General features: G+C 40.5%; 2 protein-coding genes across 4 annotated transcripts in view; both read right to left on the reverse strand.

Moving 5' to 3' along the window:
- Positions 1-2573, reverse strand: part of myo3b (myosin IIIB) — a 70074-nt gene extending 67501 nt beyond the window's left edge. The window contains exons 1-2 of one of the 2 annotated variants that reach the window (XM_026144906.1): positions 2478-2573; positions 2140-2176 (exon numbers count right to left, since the gene is read on the reverse strand). In XM_026144906.1, coding sequence (XP_026000691.1) covers positions 2140-2147 — 8 coding nt within the window. In that variant the 5' untranslated portion in view covers positions 2148-2176; positions 2478-2573. Of the gene's footprint in view, positions 1-2139; positions 2192-2477 lie in introns of both variants that reach the window. The other variant, XM_026144905.1, reaches the window with a different exon arrangement.
- A 2893-nt stretch (positions 2574-5466) lies between these two features.
- ubr3 (ubiquitin protein ligase E3 component n-recognin 3) overlaps positions 5467-19675 on the reverse strand; it is a 35553-nt gene continuing 21344 nt past the window's right edge. For both annotated transcript variants that reach the window (XM_026144153.1, XM_026144151.1), the window contains 12 exons: positions 19435-19635; positions 18744-18880; positions 15990-16075; positions 12459-12564; positions 10666-10766; positions 9553-9677; positions 7396-7503; positions 7048-7173; positions 6784-6963; positions 6284-6493; positions 6000-6139; positions 5467-5827 (listed from right to left, as the gene is read on the reverse strand). In XM_026144153.1, the coding sequence (XP_025999938.1) occupies positions 5710-5827; positions 6000-6139; positions 6284-6493; positions 6784-6963; positions 7048-7173; positions 7396-7503; positions 9553-9677; positions 10666-10766; positions 12459-12564; positions 15990-16075; positions 18744-18880; positions 19435-19635 (1638 nt within the window). In that variant the 3' untranslated portion in view covers positions 5467-5709. The remainder of the gene's footprint in view (positions 5828-5999; positions 6140-6283; positions 6494-6783; positions 6964-7047; positions 7174-7395; positions 7504-9552; positions 9678-10665; positions 10767-12458; positions 12565-15989; positions 16076-18743; positions 18881-19434; positions 19636-19675) is intronic.

Below are 19675 nucleotides of genomic sequence, written 5' to 3' on the forward strand. Positions count from 1 at the left end.
GCTCTGCCTTTGCTCATCGGGCACATTTTCTGTGCATCTACATAATGCTAAGTGTAGGTCTGATGCGGTAACAGCTGCACATGACGTGACCGGCTGCAGCACATCTTTGTCACCAGAAACAGTACAGAGTGAAAGGCAGTAATCTAATTTTCTGCTTCCATCAAACTCGCACAATTCCACCCTCTGTGGCAGAGCCTTATGGGAAGTCCGCTGGGTAAACCCCTTTGGTAAGTCTATGGAGAGGGGAAAAAACCAATAATCCCTTTTAAGGGGATATGAAGAGGCTTTACGGTAAACCTCCACTAGCTATGAGTCAGGCCTGAAGCATTTCGCCCTTGTTCTCACCCTGGAAGGCCAAAGCCTCACACAAGCAGACACAAATGCATTTCTTTTAAACATTAACATCTTTAATCTTAGCGGTGCACCTGCATGATTAATGATCCCTGATTGACATCTTTGGATACACAAAGCATCAACTGTAATAACAAAAAGGCACCATCACCATCTAAGTAATCAGTCTTAAATGAATTATAATTTATTATTTATAATTAATTATAAATTAACCTCAGCCATATCATCACAAACACCACAGCTGTGCCACTGTGATGGATGTGAGTATGGCTGTGCTACTGTTTGAACGCAAGGGAAGCAATTTTTTGTTCTTACATTTGTTTTGGTCAGTCATCAGGCAGTTTGTGAAATTTTCTTCCCTTCAGGACAATCAATTGATCTATTGTAAGCGGTATTACTGTAAAGTGGAAAACATTTAGGCATGACAAGCAAACCACGTAAAGTTTACAGACTGGAGTCGAGTGAGGCGGATAGCATGTAAAAGCTGCCGATGCTCTGATAAGTCCATAGCTCTGTACCTCATTTGGCATTAACATCAGCACCAAAACTGTGTGCTGGGAGCTTCATGGCCGGGGTTTCCATGGCCAGGCAGCTCCTGTTAATGTAATGTGTAGGTGACCCAGTGCTTTTTTCTTTAGTGTTACTCTAATAATGTGTTACCTGAAGTCAGGTCTTTAAGTGTTTCACACAGTGTCGTGTATGGACACCAACACCTGATGTAATCAGCAAGTGATTTAATTGTACACTTTAAACTTTAACTCAAGGGGTTTAAGAAACAGGTTTAAAACCTTTTTTTATAAGGTCTGTTCATTTTTTACACAGTTTACATGCAGCTTTGAGCCATGTGTGGTCTGTTTCCACATTATTGGCATATAAAGTCTGGAGTTGATTCCAGTTGTTTAAGTTCGGCAGCTGTTGAGAATGAGAATTCATAACATAGAGGCACAAAGAGGCATCAGACCAAGTAAAGAAGGCTAAAGAAGGCTACCATAAGGCAGAAAAATACCAAACTGACCTATCAGAGAGACAGGAAGCTTCCGAAGTGGCCAAATCAACAATGCAGTAAAGAGGGTGATTACAGAATCTTTTACTTGGAAAACCACTTCACAGCATCTAACCAAATCAACAGCAGTTCTGAGGCAAAACAGACCCCTTGAAAACACAGAGGTGGTGTGACAACATGGGCCTGTTTGACTGCCAACGGAACTGGGTCACTGCTGTTTATTGACCAGAAGCAGGACATCTTCTTAAATGCATGGAGTTATACTTCCTGCTGAAGCCCAATGCTTCTTAATGCCAATAAAGAGAATACTCTTAAACATCAGAGTCAGTCACCTGACCATGTCTTTCACCAAGTAAAGACAAAACTGAAGGTGGTATAGGTCTGGCAAAGCCTATAAAAGAAGGAAATTCAGAGTGTGATGAAGCTTCTGTACTAAAGATGGAAGTGTACATTTCACATCTTTATTGTTCTGCTTTAAACCCACTGTGGTAATGAACAGAGACAAAGAGAAAAGAAAAGAAAAAGGAGCATTTTAAGCTAAAGTAAGTGTAAAACACAAAAAGTGTTGTATATATTGGGATTTTTGCATAACTATCATAATGTAGCCTATTTAACTTTTTTTCATGTAACTTCCGGTTTCTTCCCTGAATGATTGCTGGTTTACAGTATTTCACAGAGTAAAGTAAAAAACCAAACTGACACAGTGATTAAAGATATTTAGGTTTAAGATTTAGGGCTGTACATTTTTTTTTTTTAGCGCTACAGATGAGGAGTCTCGTACCTACCTCGACATTGTCGCCTCAGTATTTCCATCTCTGTCATCTGCAAAACAGGAACCTGTTTAAGACAGAGCATCACTGCACAGCTGAATCTCCATCTCCGTGTGAGTTTAATAAAGGCCTAAAGCACACTGTCTGAATCAACTCTTTAGACCCATCTTACCGTCCATAGCAACATATGCGAAGTAATTTCCCTGTTTATTCAGCAAAGACTTTAATTATTAACAGTATGGACACCTGAGCATGTTGTCCTGCAGACCGGAAACGGTTAACTGGCTGACCAGTATCACCTGATGTAACCTTGAATAGTCTATTCATGCTGTGGAGAGCAGCGTTTTACTTACCTGCGTGGGGGGGAAAAGAAGGAGATGTCGAGTGATGCCCCCCCGGAGGACGGCCTGTAACAGCAGCATCTCCCAGCCTGACACTGGTGACACGGTCTCAGCTGTGTCCTTCATAAAAACTCCCAGCCTGTGCAGATTACTTCTTTTTTTTTTTTTCTTACTTCTTTTTGGCCTAATTGGTAGCAACCAAAGCCTTTGTGTGACCATTGGTCTTTACCCAGAGGGCCTCACACCAATTATCCTGCTCAGTCACATGGCAGTGAAACCTTTTTCAGAGCACTGGGCCAGAGACTAGATGGAGCAGTGCAAGGAGAAACCAGCACAGACGGCTACTTGTTTGCAATTGTGTTGTAGTTTTTCTTTTTTATAATGATAATGGTTGAGTACTGGATTTTAAAATATATTCAACTTTTTTTTGCAGCACCTCTATTCTCGTCTTTGTTGAAAACCTGACCAGATCTGTCTGTCTCTACCTCCTCGGATTTGAGCACCAATGGCCCAGAGACCTGCAGTTTTCATTATGAGTTGAACAATGACTAGTCACCACTTCTTCACTCAGCACAGTAAATAATATCATTTCTTTTCAATGTAATCTTCCTGTGGGAATGTTAGCTAAACATTGTTGCAGACCAGTCTACCCCCAGAGAAGGATGGCAGCATCCTCTCACAGCAGGAATAATACAGTAAAGTCTGAATGAGTATCTCCAGAATTTGCTGTTCAGGCTCAGAGGTGTACGTGTCATAACATTTGCATTACCTCTACAAGTCACAATAGTGAAAAGAGACTGAAGTAAGCCAAGATTAGATAAATGAAAGAAAAATATTAATCTCCTGTCCCACCACATCCCAAAGGAGATATATTGGATTGAGATCCAGTACAGAGAAATTACTGTCATGTTCAAAATGATCATAAAAAATGAAAAAAAAGACACAAAATCACTGTGTTTATATTTTATTCACATATGTTACATTTTGCATTAAATGTCCCAAGTCACACTTTCTGGTCAAACTCAGAAAGTTTGAGTCAGCACCTACAGTAATGTACTGTATTCTCTCCCCATTCATACAGGAAAACACACAAAAGCTTTCAGTTACAATTTACACCCATCGTTGGCTATTTGGTTGCGGTCATTAACGAAGTGGGTACAACAAAAATAAGAGAGACAGGAAAAAACACAAAAAGCAGCATGCATGAATTCAAGAGGAAGTCTTTCAAGTGTCGACTTGTTCCTTAGAGATTCTGCGATGCAGCACAATGTGACCCAGCATTTCAAAACCAAACATCAGGGATATCAGCTGTGTGCTCATCACTGAAAGTAAGCATTAAAAAAAGGGGGTCCTATTATGCCTTTTCTCTTTTTCTGTCATTTACAAATAAACTGGGTCATTGATGTGCTGGATGCTGACAACAACTAATTCCTTTAAGCTGCTCAGTTCACAACAGTTTTCCCCAACTCCTGTGCCGAACTGCAGTTTTGAACGTGAGATGAGGAGGCGGAGCTTGCAAGCACTAGGTTTTGGTTTTTGGGACGCCAGGCAAAGGGCAGCCAATCAGAAGAAAGTGAGCTTTTAGGTTGACAGAGGTTTGAAGAGACATTTTAAAGAAGAAGAAGAAGAAATGATAATAAATAAGGGGCTTTTTATGTTCTTGTGAACTGTGAAGAAGCAAAGTTTCTCTAATGAAGTCTCATTTAAAATCATGGAGCTGGAAATAAGCATAATAGGCCCCCTTAATCTTGCAGGCACGGCTGGATGAAACTTCTCTTCCAGGATAAAAAAAAAAAAAGATGATAATCGCTAAGACACTTAAACAATGGTGGCTTAAAGGATGTCATGCACAGTGTACAACAGATACTCAAGTCTGATAGTCTTGCAATGTTGGAATGCAACTATAAACCACAACTACATGATGCATGATGTATAACAGATAGTTGTTAATAATAATAATAATAATAATAATAATAATAAATGTTCTATACTGCAGTTTATGACCTGGCAATCAGAAGCGTAAAGGGAAAGCCTTTTTCTGATGGCACAGACAGACGAGTGACAAGTACTGCAGTCTCCTCACAGAAGCAACACAACTCCCACAGAGTTTCATACCTCGAGAGAACACTGACATAACTCATGTAGCATTTTTGCTCTTGCATGACGCTCAGGACACCAGATGTGCAGTGAGATCTCTTTGCCTTCCCTCAATGTTTAGACTTATATGTTTATATGGGGGTGGTGATGATGAGGCTTAAGACAGCTGAGTGTCTTAAAGGTGGAGTTTTGAGTTAAACAGAGTGAAAAGGCCAACGCTATGAAAAGTGTAGTGGGTGTAACTTGGTGACCGCACACCTCCTCAACCATTAAACTGAGTTTGAGTCAAATTTCCCAGCCATCTATGGTAAACCCAAAACACAACCTTAGGAAAAAAACAAAAACAAATTCTTCAAAGTTAAAATTAATTACTTGAACAATGAGCAGCAGCATTTATTTAAATATCTAAAACGTATTTCAGCAAAAACAAAAAAGAACAAAAAAAATTCCTGAGGATGGATTGCAACTAGACCCATAAAAGAAAGAGTCTTTGCTTGTTAGCAAAATAAACTCTAGTGTGTTGATGGGTGGACTTGTCCTGCCTCCTATCACATGTCAGCAGACAATGAGTGCACACTGCAGTAACATCGCTATACTTACCAGGAGCTTGAAACTCATGCCAGCACAGCAGAGCACATTTTGATAAATAATAGGGATATGCGTTTACATCAGAAATGGTGGTAAAGTAATCAAACTTTGCAGGGACAATCGGCAATTGATTTTTGTTTTGTTTTTTTAAACCAAATAAACTGGAGCGACTTTAAAAGCCTGACCCAAACCAATTCGGTTTGTGGGCAAATTTGTGCTTTTTTTTTATATCCCCCCCCCTTTTTTTTCTTTTTTTACTTTTTTACTTTAATCTCACCAAATTCTGTTTTTCCCTGTAGAAAAACCACACAATAAATCACTTGAACACACACACGTGTTAAATCTTTAGGCATGACTGTACACCAAACTTCACATAAACCAAGGCTGTAGCAGAAATAGCTCTCGCTGGATGTTTGTGTTTATCACAGCAAGAGTTTCCAAATATTTTGATCAAGGCAGACACATAAGCCAGAAGGAAAAAAAATCCCTAAAAAAAACAAAACTAAAAAAAAATCTTCTCCATCATGGGATGTGGTTTTTCAGTGGACTTTGGAAGATCTTAGAGTCCATTATAATGAGGCCCCCAACGCTTGTTGATGTGATCAAAGGTGTGTGAAACCCACTGTTGCTCCAACACTCGATACCGCTCCTCACATAAGTAGAGAGGCTTGCCACGACTGGAAACATCCCAGAGGGGGGAAAACAGGAGTGAGGAAAAAAAAGGGGGGGAACTACATTTAAATTCATACTAGAATCACACCAAGTGTTATAAGTGTACTTAAAGAGTTGCTCTAAAGACTCTATGCTATCTATTAACAAAAAAGTGTGACTGGGTGTTACGCGTCTTACCGTAAATCCCGATCTTCCTCTCCGTGTGCATCAAGGTAAACAGAGCCCCACAGACAGAAACGATGTCCACGGATGATGATGATGACTGAAGCATTTATCAGTAGAAAGATGCCTGTCGCAGCGCCACAATGTTGGGAGTGCTACAAAGTGACAAGTGTGGGGGGGAAAAAAAGGTTTGCTAAAAGCTGACGACTTCAACAAGCAGCTATGTCAATTCTGCATGCTGAGCCTCACAGAGAATGCTTTGAAGATGATAAAAATGGAACTATAGTGGGAAAACTCACCAAAACGCATTCACAGATGCCCTGCTGCTTGCAGCACACGCCTTTGAGACAGACGAAAGCGCCGCAAACAAGGCAGAGCGCGGGGTCTTTTGGCACCTTTTTGCAGGCAGAGCAGGCCTTTCTGTGATAGTACTGGAAGATGATATTGTAGTTGTCAGGCAGCTGCAGGAGACGGGGCGCTGCCCACTGAGGATCGTGGACCAGCAAGGTCTGAGGAGGAGAAGACAGACACCCAGCAATGAACTGATTTTATCTCCTTATTACACTTTGACCCAAAGGAGGAGGCCACAAGACACGTGGTCAGCTAGACACATGTGAGAGGTACAACAAAGGCTAAAACTAAACTTTAAATACAGGAATCAGATCTGGCACATTAAGTTAAATTAAAATCCAAGTATTTCTTATAGAATATGTGAGTATTTTTTGATTGTCATTTTAAGAAACCTTTACTTGCTTTGCTCGACTGCACGCTGTTAAAAATGAGAAGTTCATAAACATACCAGTGACTCGGCAGCATGTATCTGAGAGAGCCCTTTGACCTCAGCGCCCCACTGCGTCACCAAGTCAAAGGTGTTGACTGGCCACTCCAGACACGAGGCACTTTGCACGGTGTTGGCAGGCTGAGGGGCGGAGGGTAAAAGCCCTAAACATACAGCCAAGGATGCAAACTCCTCTTCCTCCTGTAAGAAGCCAAACCGCTTTGCAGTCAGTTAGTCTGAAAAGGCAGTTTTAACATTTAGGATGACATTTATGATGAATCATACCAAGCAGCCGGTTAGGTTGTCTCCATACAGGTGATGCTGCAAAAGGCAGGAGAGGCGCAGGAAGGGCAGGCAGAACTGCTGCAGGCTGAACTCGATAGACTGCGGGGACCACACACTGGAGCTCAGCTGGAGAGGGAAACAGCAGTAACACCTGATCAATAATCAGCCTACAGCTCGCTGATAATACAGTGATGTATATCTCCCCTAGAGAGATCAGTAGAGATATTAAACACAGTCTCCCACGGTAATGGGCAATTTATTGTTAAAGGGAAAACGAAAGAGGCAGAGAGGAGAAAGAGTGTAATCCTGAAGGCAGTCATGCTCTAAGCAGTCATTTTAGTGCCTCACCATTGTTGCTTCTTCAGAGTTCACCTTGTAGACACTCTTGTCCTTCGAGAGCTCACTGATAACATGACTGAGCAGTGCTTCAAAAGACTTATCAGAATTTGCAGCGCTCTGTGGAAGAAAATAAAAATGCAGACAAACATTAAAAAGGCCAAAACTCTCCGTTTAATCGGACACATAAACTTCTTGGAGGATCAACAGATATAAGCTTTCATCTACTGGTGAACATTAACACAAATCTTCCTGCTGTTTTGATATTATTATGTCTCTCTCCGTGTTCGCCGGTGTCTTGTCTCCACAAACTTAAACCTATAAGAACCTATTAGATGTTAATATCTATTGTACCATTCAGTACAAAACATCTGAAAACGTTTGATGAATTCAAGGAAAAGCTAAAAACAGGTGTTGGATCTTTAAGAGTCTCCAGGAGCTGGCCTAAACTGTTTTCCACACAGTGAGTAAATCAGGCTGGGAAGTTGTCCTTTCTCATGTGAACCAAGGAAGAGTTGGTAGCTTGAATCAAACTCACTCTGATGACTGGAAATGCTCAATTAGATTTACACAAGAACTATAGTCACAGAGGCAAATCTGGACATCACAGAGAGGCTGTCAGGTTAAAGACTGTTTAATGACTCTATTGGAAACTTGTGTGATCATTTCTAAGAAAGTGAAGAGCTCAAATACGTTAAAAGAAAAAACAAAACAAACCAAAACCCCTCCATCCATCTGTTCTGCTTATCCAATTCAGGGTTATGCTGGGATTGGAGGCTATCCCAGCTATGATGGGACGAGAGGCATAGTACATCCTGAGCATGTGTCCAATCTAACACAGAGACAGACCATGCTCTCTGGTTTGCTACCAGACCACCGTGTTGGACATTTAAAAAACTGTTTTAAATTAGAAATGGCTACTATTAAACCAGCATATTTCTCAATATAAAAAAAACAAAATCCCTCTATATAATTCTAGCAAATTCTCCACAGTCCTTCTGTTGTGCATACAATGTGCTGCACTATAGAATATAATGGCTAACACAGAATAATTCTTTAATATAACATCTGATAAGCAGTAGAGACATTACTGAATGTGTGTTCTGATAAAAATTCAACCGGTTTGGCTCGTATGTTATACAGAGCAAAAGCTGCGAGCATTTATCAAGCTGAAGGTGGCGGAATATAAAACAGCCACCTTATCTCGTCTGCTGTCCTTTGTCATAGATTTATAGTGGAGGAATTTCAAGTCTACCGATTTCCTTCCTTAAGGCTGTGATATTTCTGCATCTTTTAAAAAAATAAAAAATAAATTCAATTTAATTACAATAGCGTAGATGCTGTTCTTGTTGTAGATTTAAAAATGGAAGCCCGTGAATGCCCTCGCTCCACTGCTCGTGACTGTGTAGGGGGAAGATACAAATCCATACTTCCATTATGGATGACAACACCCCAAAGAGGAGGGTTTCGGCTATTCGTCTTTTGACATTCAAACCAGCCACTCACTAACACAATGGTAATAGACTGAAGACAGATTGCCAATTAATGCAGCACTCTCCAGCAACACTGCTTTTCCAGATAATGAAGATTGATACTGTCGATTGTGGAATGCACATAATTGAAACTGCAGGGCCTAAAACAGCTGAACAGCGACTCACGCGCAATGATTTACAGTGCTGGAAGCTGGTGCTCGCAAACAATCAAGATTCTAGTCGTTCAACAAGTAGGAGATGTCATTTGGACCCAATGATAGTGTTAAGCCTCGGAAAATCACAAAACAGTGACAACAGTTTCAGCAGCACTTTAAGGTTTGTGAAGTCATTAGTGCTCGTCATTATCTATATGGTACGACCATCTATTTGTGGCCTAAAGTCTGACATAATGACTGCTGATTCACCGACTAGAGAGGAGGAGGCAAACTGCACGAGAGGCAAAGGAGAAAGGGGGAAAAAAACCAAAGCAAATAAAGAAATTCAAGTAAAAGGCCAAAAATAAACACAATGCCATAGAATAAATATCAATACAAAATAAGAAATGGGCAGTGTACTGCATCACTAGCAGAAAGGTCACAAACTCAAGTAGTTCTGTCTCCCCCTGCAGCCACCACTCTGTGCGAAGGAGAGGGGGGAACAGAAAAGTACGACGACACTAATGCGATTTCATTTTTACCTTCTTGAGTGCTCCAGATGTGCTCCAGGCCTGCCTTTCCTCTGAGCTGAACTTTGTTGACAGTGCAGCCAGAGCCTGAGTGAACTGCAGGTTGTACAACATCTTCACCACGCAGGTAAAGTGCTCTACAAAAAGAAAAAAGAAAAAAAGGACAAAAGGTGACACTGTGAGCATTGTGCCACTTTGAATTCATGAAGATCTTCTCTCGTCAAACACGCTCGCTGGAGGAGGACGGCTGTTATTCACAGGGGCATTGTGTTGCAAAGTAATTAGCAGAGTGTTTCAGCTGGAAAATGTAGCCCGAAAGGTATTTAACTTGGTGACTGAAAAGAGCAACAAAGAGTGCAATTTGTTTTCTGCAGAAAAAAGGGGTTGCTGACAGCTTCTGTCCTGGTCACTGTAACTAGTGTCACTACACACAATTATGCATAGAATTTTAAAAACTGGGCTTTTCCTATTATAGGAATCACATGCAGAGGACCTCTCGGAGACAGAAAATGTCTTGCTCCTTCCATTTCCCATAAAGGAATCCACCTGAAAATGCATGTGCATGTTAATTCACGAGCATCTCTCACCACTCTAAAATAAAATGTATATTCTCCATCTTCCAGAACACTGTAATAATCAGTATATATCTTCAGTTCGCAGTGGTGTGCCATGTGCTACTAAGCAGCACCATCTTGAGACTAATATGGCAATCCTTAAAACAAAAATATATCTAACAGACATCCAATTAATTAAAATGCAGCCATTTCCACTTATGAGCTAACCCTTCTGTTAAATCTGCCTTGTTCATGTTCCAGAACTCACTAATGATTCTTCCACTTAGGTCTCTAAGGTGGCTCTGCACAGTTTAGAAGTAAGATGGGGCAGATGCAGAAATGAAGGGCACCACAAAGGAGGTGAGAGCACCCCCATAGTCTGGGTCACGTCTTCCCGATCCCCCCCACACACAGCCAAAGCAGCAACAGCAACCGAGATAAGACATGCAAAATGCTTCTCATTTTCTCCTCAGCCTGGATTACGACTGATAATGGGGCTTCCCTTGTGGTGCATCCACTGAGAAAGCCCCTGCTGCCTTGTAGTGCCATGATGCAGAGAGAGTTACTGTACCTTTACGCAGAGGCTGGGGCATCGTTAACACAAAGATAATCAGGAGCGACGGGACGTCTCGAAACAGCATGGGTACCTCAGGCCTCTCTTCATCAAAGGAACTGCAAAAAGCAAAAAAAAAAAAAAAAAAAAAAAAAGCTTAAGTTTAACCTCAAGTCAAATATCTGGGAAACCCTGGAAAGCACATACTGGACAAAGCACAAGTATCCCTTCATCAAATTAAAAAGGAATATGCAAACGGCTTAGCTGTAGCAGTTCTGCATGCATCTTTCAGACATATACAATAATAAAACCTGTCACTTCTTGTTGATTGACATTTGTGTATAGCTACCTGAATATACAGGACAGCTGGACTCTTTTTCAAACACTTTAAATGATAAAGCAGATGTCAGAATTGTTGGTTTTACAATTAGAAGTGGAGATGAGCTTGATTTGTGCTTACGGAGGTTTCTAAGCTTCGACAGTGAAATAGATTTCAAGACCAACCTGTGGCAGAAATATCATGCAAATTTTAGACCTTCTCTGCCTGTAAACATCCTGCCATATTTTAATAAAGTAATAAGGAACATCTCTGTGTAATGTCTATGTCTGACTTGCAAAAAGCCATCTATATAAGCAGGTAGATAAGGGAAGCAATGTTATTTATTGAATATGTGGAAAGGACTTTAAAAGGCATGAGAACAAAGGTCCTGCTGTGTAAATGTGCTGAATTAATACAAGGCTTGAAAAGGCGTTCCTTGTATCTTTAATGCAACCTTAGTTACATATTCAATTTGTGTGCCATGACATCTCCATTTAAATATCTTTTGTTCTGTTGACAATTTAGCGAGGTCCCCATCTCCGCTCTACCCTTGAAAGGCCTTGAGGGTTTTGCACTAGAGGAACTGCACTTAAAGAATAATACCTTCCATTACCAAACCACTCGCCAGTTAATTCCTTTGTGCACTTGAAGAAAGCCTTAGAAAAGAGAGCTTTCAACCTTCCGTCCCTTCGAACAAATTTTACTGGAATACTCTCGTTTCTATCATAAACAATAAGGTGAGAGAAATGTTTTGCATCTATGTAGAAACATCTCTCTCTGCCCTATTTAACCAGACTATATCGGGTTTACTGCCTAAGGGTGTCAATGACACTGCTCCTCCCAAAACCCTAACAAAGTATTTTTAAACGGCAAATGGGTCCACTGAGAGTGCTGTATGGCTGCGAGCACTTAACAGTAACAGGTGTAAAAGCTGTCTTACAACACTAACAGGGAAGAAAGGTTGCAAAGACTTGTACTGTATTGTTTAATGTTTGCAAGCACTTAAATTAATTTCTTTTTTTACAGCATGCAAGAAAATTCATATTTTTAAGATGTTCAAATGTAAAGTAGTCCTCAAGGCAGAGAAAGACGTGCGCGAATGAGTGCAAAGCTAGGTGGAGAGCTGAAAGGCGAGGCGCGCTGCTCGTGTGATGGCGTTGTTTCTCAGTACAGTGAATTCGAAAGGGTCGTTTCGCTCTCTGTGGAGTGCCCGGTAATTTGCTAGATGTACCAATTATTGGTATCTATGGAAACCAAGCATGGTCCCTTTTCTGTTTTTAGCACCTCTTTGTGTGGAGGAAAAGCGGCTGGGGGCAGGAGGAAATGGTGGTGTTTAGAGAGAGGACAAAGTGGCACTCTGATTGCATGTTTATGTCGATGGGTGGGGGCAGAGCTGTGTGAGAACCAGTAAAGCCTAGAAGGTATGAGCAACATATGAAAAGATTTATAGATTTCCCATTAGCAGAGGTACTTAAGGCTTTACGCCACTCACTCTGCCTCTTTAATTTGTACAATCTGAGTCAACTTCGTCCAGGGGTTGTAGGCTGAATCGATGCTGTACAGACGCATGTGCATGGCCAACACGTGAAACAGCTGATCTGAAAGAGGCAAAGACAAAACACACTATTATTATGAGGTTCATCTCTGTGTCTATTGTCATGGCAGCGTTTAACGTAGATCAAACGATGAAAGCACTTGACTCGGGCTGACTGTAGGCTAATGCTCGGCTCAGATAAAACCAGGCCAGGCCAGATGGACTCACTCTATTTCGATAGCCTTGAGCAAACTCTTCAGTCGGGCTGCACCTGTTCGATGTGAAACTAATGGAACATGAAGACAGACCTCCTGTGCACACAGTTTTGCATGTTTATACGCATGCTTTAATAGCAGGACACCTCAGAGCCTCAACTGTCTTTGTCTGGACTCCTTTCGAGTGCCAAAATGTATGCCGAGACACAAAAAGCAGGGAAATGTCCGACTATTTAGAATTTAGTTATAATGTTTCAAAGTGGAGTACTGGCACAAATTAATCAGGCTTTCTTAAATCTAACTTCAACCTCAAAATTAAATGATGCTAGTTCCAATAAACCACCAAGTTTTATATAGTCTGACTGTGAGGTACAGACATATATGCAACATATTTCTGTTTAACATTTCTAATGACCAACATGAATCTTGTTGGATTCTGGCTGACAATGAATTATCACGCTGTAATGCAGCAAAGTGCTTCAAATAATCACCACTGCGAATTTGACTTTTGTGCGTGCCACCTATACTTGGAGCAACACTGCCCCCCACAGGTAAAAAACAGGCACAGCATAAAAAAGTCTTTCAGTCCTCAATTGAAAACCATTTGTCTTCACTAGAGCCCATTTCCTCTCATCCCTCACCACCACTCACCTCTTACCAGGAATTAACCCGGCAGAGGAAAGAAATGGAGGAGAGATGTCGCTAATGACGATTGTTGTTTCTTATGCTAGATCACAGAAATTAAAATCCCATATACTAATGTAATTAAAACTGCGGTGCTCCATCAGTTAATTGCTGTACTCTTTAAGTCTTCTTGTCTCTCAATCCTAACCCTTTATTCAATCTGATCAACCCTACTCCCCACCTTCATTTTGATTTCCCCCGTTTTCCGTGAATGATAATTAGTACTGACTTTTGGCTTTAAAGCCAGAGTACCCAGAGAGAACCGGGATGCTGAAATGGATAAGCAGTTAAGGAGATGGGCAGACGGATGGACAGTCGGTAAACCCTTAAAACCAAAGCCGGAAACCAAAGCAGCTAAAATCCAGTCAGACATGAGATTTATTAAACCATAACCACATTTTGAAAAAGATCTTTAAAACCGTCAGCAGAGACTTTCACTGAGGGAATACTGCTGCATACTCACATCTCACTGCACAGTGGTCTTCATGTAAAAAAAAAAAAAAGAAAAAAAAAAAATCACATCAGCCACACACAATCAAAGAACACAAATATCACCGCTGACACTCACCATGTACTAGAAGACCAACAACTGAGGTCAGCACGAGTCGCCTTTAATGTCGCTGCACAGTAGGAGCCATGTAGTCCCCAAGATTAATTCAAATGTTTGCAGTTTAATAAACCCAGAACTGATGCCACTTTCAAGCCTGGACTTTTCAGATTTGATTTAGCTCATCTCAGGGGAATTGAAGAGCTCTTGCTTGTGTGGTCAATCGTATCCTCGTCATTTGAAAAGACCAAACCCCTACTGGGAAACAAGCTTAGGAAAACCCCCATGGGCTCTCACAGTTAGCAGACGTCGGCTGTTTTCCCTTTAAATCCATTTCCCTAAGAAGAATGAGCACTAATGTACTGCAACTGAGTAAATTTGGCTGTCAGCATGGCTACATGGTTAATGTAGCTCAAAAATGGCAAACCTCTGGAGTGAAATCTCTTTTCAGCCACTCAGGGATGACAGGCCATTTCACTGCAGCCGCCGCAACTTTGACAGAACAATTAAACAAATGGAGAATGGCGTGTAGGCTACACGACAACCTTAACTCTCTCCAGACTCACCATTCACACTTCCTATTGCAATAATCCATCCTTTATTCGTTTTTATTTTACAACTGATTACATCTGAGATTAATTTATCTTCTAAGAACTGATAATTCAATGCAATGTTCTGCTTTTCCTTTGAGATTCAGCTAAGATCACAGTTTTCCTCCTGCCCTAGACAGATGCCCTTGTCAGCTGTGACACAATCAACCAAGTCAGCACTTGACCCATTTGTCAGCTTCATTTACCCCGACTGCTGCAACTGCTCACCTGGGACACCATCTATCCTTTCCTGCCATTTCTAATCGACCCTTTGTTGTTGGGTTGTTTTTTTTCCCCCCTCAGCAATAGAAGTCAAATCCAAGAATGGGTTTGACTGCAAGTCAGACAATTTATTACATACCAGCTGATGGAGAACAGGATACATCCACCTGTAGTAACACATGTCACTCTAACTGATATTAAACCTAAAAACACATTTCAGAATCTGTTATTGCGCCACCAAAGATTTACATTTTATTCTTTTCCTGCACCAACTTTGTCTTACACTGTAAACACGACATATGAGACAATTTTCCAAAAACTACATTAAACTCATCAACTGATTTTCGTTAGAGGGGGTTTAAAAGAAAAGAAAAAAAGCAAAATGTGTAAAAATAACTGCATTCCTAAACAGTTAATACAACACTTTTCTGAAACTCATTAAGTTAAAGGATTTCTAGTCTGCTTCAACAACTGTTTGATATGATATTGTAGTTTGTATCATGGTTTCTGTGTCAGTTTCAGAAATAAAAGTATACGTGATCATTACTGGGGAAAATGAACTGTTAACATAGACATATAGGCTAAATCTGATAATAAAAACGTGATGAAGCATTAAACTACACAAAAAAAATTATGTATACTGTTCCTTGGAATACAGCCATTATCGTTTGTTGTATTGGCCTTGGTTCACCCAGGAGTAGTCTGCTTTCAGTGATAGGGGGTTTTTGCTATCCAGTGTGTGTAATAAAAAAATCCCCTTACCTGAGAACTTTTGGTTAGACTGTGGTTTTAACTTTCATGTCATGCTTTCGAGGAGATTCAACCAGCCTGGGGACCATTTTTGAACATTTTTGGAGCCTCAGATCTAACAGAAATACTTGTTTGTTGTGACCCATGTCATTTTGGCTTCATTCTATCCTTTTAATTGATTTGTTTTTGAACTTTTTTGATGTTGTGGCCCTTTTTTTCTGAGAAAACATTTTGTTATAAACACACGTCTTGCTGTATGTTTGACAGGAGACACAGATTGTTAATATTAAAATAAATCAAGATTATTTTTTTTGAATTGTTCATTTGAATTTCGTTAAATTGTAATTCTTTTAACATTTAAAAGAGGCAGTAGTATCAAGCCACAAGTGTCACACATGGTATGGAATATAGGATCCAATACAACGAGTCGAAAATTAATAAAAATATAAAAATAAGAGCAAGTGAGAGAGAAGCTACTCACTGAGACATGAGCGTTTGGCAGCTGCACTGGCTCCTCCAGAACACAAGTTTCCTCCTCGATGCACAAGTTCCAACTCCAGGTTTGTCCTGAGGTGACAGAGACATGAGCATTAGCAGACAGGAGGTACACATATTAGACAATTCAGCTGGTACACACGTGAAACACACTAGACATGCACAAAAATACATATACATCTCCCTTGCACATATTCAGGTGAAAGTCTAAGATTCAAAATCTCCTTTTAAACAGAGACTGAACCAAGTTGGCAGCAGACACAAAGGTACTATACTGTATACATATACCAGAGCTAAAGCAGATTTCTTCAGTGTTAAGACTCAATTAAACATTATAAAAAGCACCATTTACAAGTTTTCATCAATACGATAGAAGAGGTTTCCAGGCTCGTCTACACAGCTGGCTCTGTTCTTCGAGCAGCAGCATCAACAGCATCATAGCTTACATGGATCATCCATTTAAGAATATTTTACTTTTGACCTAGCAAACTTATTTCACGTAAAATGCATGTTTATTAATAGGTGTTAATACTGCCCAATTGTATAAACTGAGACATTTGCCACTTAAGAAGAAAAAAAAAAAAGCCAACTTCCTTACAGGACAACAGCAGAGAGCACGGTTGTCTGTGAGGGAAGGTGTGTGTGTGTATTGGCATAAATGGCTGAGGATCAACATATTCAGCTTTTGGTTACATGGCCTGGCTCTTTTACCAATTTGATTAGGAAGATGAAGGATGCTGCCTAGTCACGCCATTTGCTATTTAATGCGCCTGTTTTGCAGCAGCAATTCCATATCAAATAAGTGACAGCTTTCCAAGACTGATTTTGCACAAGCTAAACCATTAGCATAAAAGCCTTTCCGAATACAGTTCGTGCATAATCCCCAATACGGATTTCTCATGCATATCGACACATTTTTCCTTCTGCATTTTAATTCATGCTATTTCACACAGAGAACTAGAACACTGAAAAAAATAGGTAAAAAGTACATTGATGGTAAAAACAGATAGGCATCGCTAAAATAAGACTGATCTGGGCCTGTTTTTAGCCTATCACTGGCCATTTCTTCCTGTGGGCCAATGAGGAGGGGGGGGCAAATCCTCGGGTTTCCTGGGAGAAAAAGCAATTTCACTTAGATAATGCAGCCACGGTGAAGCTCCATCTGGCTTTTGCTGATAAGAGCACCCCTGTGACAGAGGAATTTTCCACTCCTCAGGCAATTTGCGCTGTTCATTGAACTTCAGAGAGCCAACAGGCACCCAGACACACTCAAGGGATCATTCCGTTCAGGGCGGAGGGCTGAGGGAACCACAGCATTGGGTGGGCAAAAGGCCTCGGTGGTTACGCTTCAAAAAGGGCAAAGTTTTTGGAATGGGAGTGGGGTGGAGTCAGAGACCCCAAGGTGAACTGGAGGGCAGTCATTTCTCTTACCTGTGACCAGTCTGCTGAGAACATACAAAAAACCCAGAGAAAGGACTGTGTAATTTTGACTTTTCAGCCATTCCAGTATATTTTGTGGCTAACGATTGATGCAATTAATACTGCACACTGCTAGTTAATCCCAAGACAAGCAGAAAAGAGATGTGATTTGGCGAGCTTGCCATAACTTGGTGAGAAGAAACACCTGAAAGATGCATTCAGAGTGTGTAATCACTGTATCCTCAATCAGACATAATCAGTAGGAAGGGAGTAAGAGTGAGTATTATTTTATTGCAGACTATCGTGACAAAGCTGCTTATACTGGTTTGGAAAACACTTTTAAGACCAACAATGAGAAGCACAAAGAGAAACAACTCAAGAAACTATGCATTTCGGTCCAGAATTTTTGCTGTACAACTTATAAACTCCAGTACTGAATTTCAGTATCAGTTATTCAGAAGCCTTTCAGGAGTAAAAAACTAGAGAAGACTTTGTTCACACTAAAGAGAGGATTCTACTGTCTGTTTGCATGAAGGATCATTGCTATTCAAGTTGAAGATCTGACATTAACCGACAAAAGAAAGAGCAGAAAGGTATCTAAAGCGCTGCAGCCAACAGTCAGCGGTGTGTTCAAGTGTGTAAAACTGTGTGAGTTTGTGGAGAAAGAGGAGCTCCATGAAGGAATGCAGTGAATCAAAAAGAATCCATAAAGGCTAGAAGGACACCAAATATACCTTTAAAAAAAAAAAAAATGTATTCAGGGTGCCAAGTATTCCTCTATACAGGGAAAAACTGCTCAGCGATTGAAGGACTGAGTTCTCACAAAGCTCCTTATACTCAAGTTCAATCTGCCATAAGGTAAAAGGTCTGTTTGATGTAGACAAAATGGTTCAGAAGAATCCTGTTTATTAATGTCACACAGAACAAAAACGTAACAAGACACAATCACAGTCACTTGTAAACTGAATACTCTCATGCAGCATCCTTTAAGACTGGAAAGCAGGTTAAAGAGACTACTAGTTCACAAACAACAGAAGTTAAGCTAATGCTTCTGATCTGAATGAAAGTGGGCTGTATCATTTTCCACAAGAAAGCAACTAGTTTAACAGATTATCATCTTATCCCTTCCACAGCTCCAAGCCCCTATTTCCCCTAATTTCTGAATTTATTAATCACATTTGACCTTTCCCTGTATTTTTGCTCGGAACGTTTCCAAAAATGGAGGTTTTTCCAATGCACAGTCACATAGGAGTTATTAATGTTAAAATCCTGGAAAATAAGTAGTGTTAAATTTTAAATCCCACTATAACTTGGTTCTTACCTTGCCACTGAATACATGAAGAGGAAATCATTGTCAGGGGAGCCAGGGTTCCTGCCATAGTCCATGTACTTCTTCTGGGTGGTGTTCTTGATGTCTTTGATTACTAACTCCATCTCTTTACTCAAATTAGACTCCGTCTGGAGATTAAGACCAAAAACAACAATAAATTAAGTCAAAGTACCGATTAACCTAAGGCAGTGGTTACAAACTCATTTTGCATCATGGGCCACATACAGCCCACTTTGATCTCAAGTGGGCTGGACTAGTGAAACTACAGGATAAATGGGACAAATGCATTGCAAAGATTCAAAGAAAATGTCCTTTTGCTTGCATTTAATTATTTATTTTTTTGGTAATAACAAATTGGGCAGATATTTCAAGTCTATTTGTGGTAATCTGAAAGCTAAAAATGTCTGGTGCACAGGTCACGTGCAAACAAAAAGTTGAAAAAGACAATAAAACACTGGCATTTGAGAAATTTTTAGAGTTGGCATCAATCTAGCTTAAGCAAAAAAAAAAAAGAAAAGGAGAGAACAGTCTCTATGAAAAAGAACCGCCCTGTTTCAATCTCCATCAACGCTACAAACTAAAGTACTGTTTTCAGTCATTAATATCACTGCCAATGTGGCCACTAGCTAAATGCAGAGTACAGATTTAAAGACATGCTGTCTGGGTTAATCATCAAACTTACTGGGAACAGGCCAGGTTTCTCCTGAAGTTCTTCCACCTCTTTTACGAGCAGAGACGTCTTCTTGTTTGTGGGTGTGTGCCAGGTACCGGCTTCAGTGCCCCTCCCAGGGCGACAGGGGAGGACACTATTGGCAAACTGTCGACACAGCGGGCATGTAAACTCGCCCTTGTCAACAGAGAAACCCTGGAGGACCTGGTCATTCTGGGAGTGGAGAAAAAAAACAAAACAAAAAAATCATCAA

The sequence above is a fragment of the Astatotilapia calliptera genome, chromosome 16 (assembly GCF_900246225.1).
Source record: "Astatotilapia calliptera chromosome 16, fAstCal1.2, whole genome shotgun sequence".
In the NCBI taxonomy this organism is placed as follows: Eukaryota; Metazoa; Chordata; class Actinopteri; order Cichliformes; family Cichlidae; genus Astatotilapia; species Astatotilapia calliptera.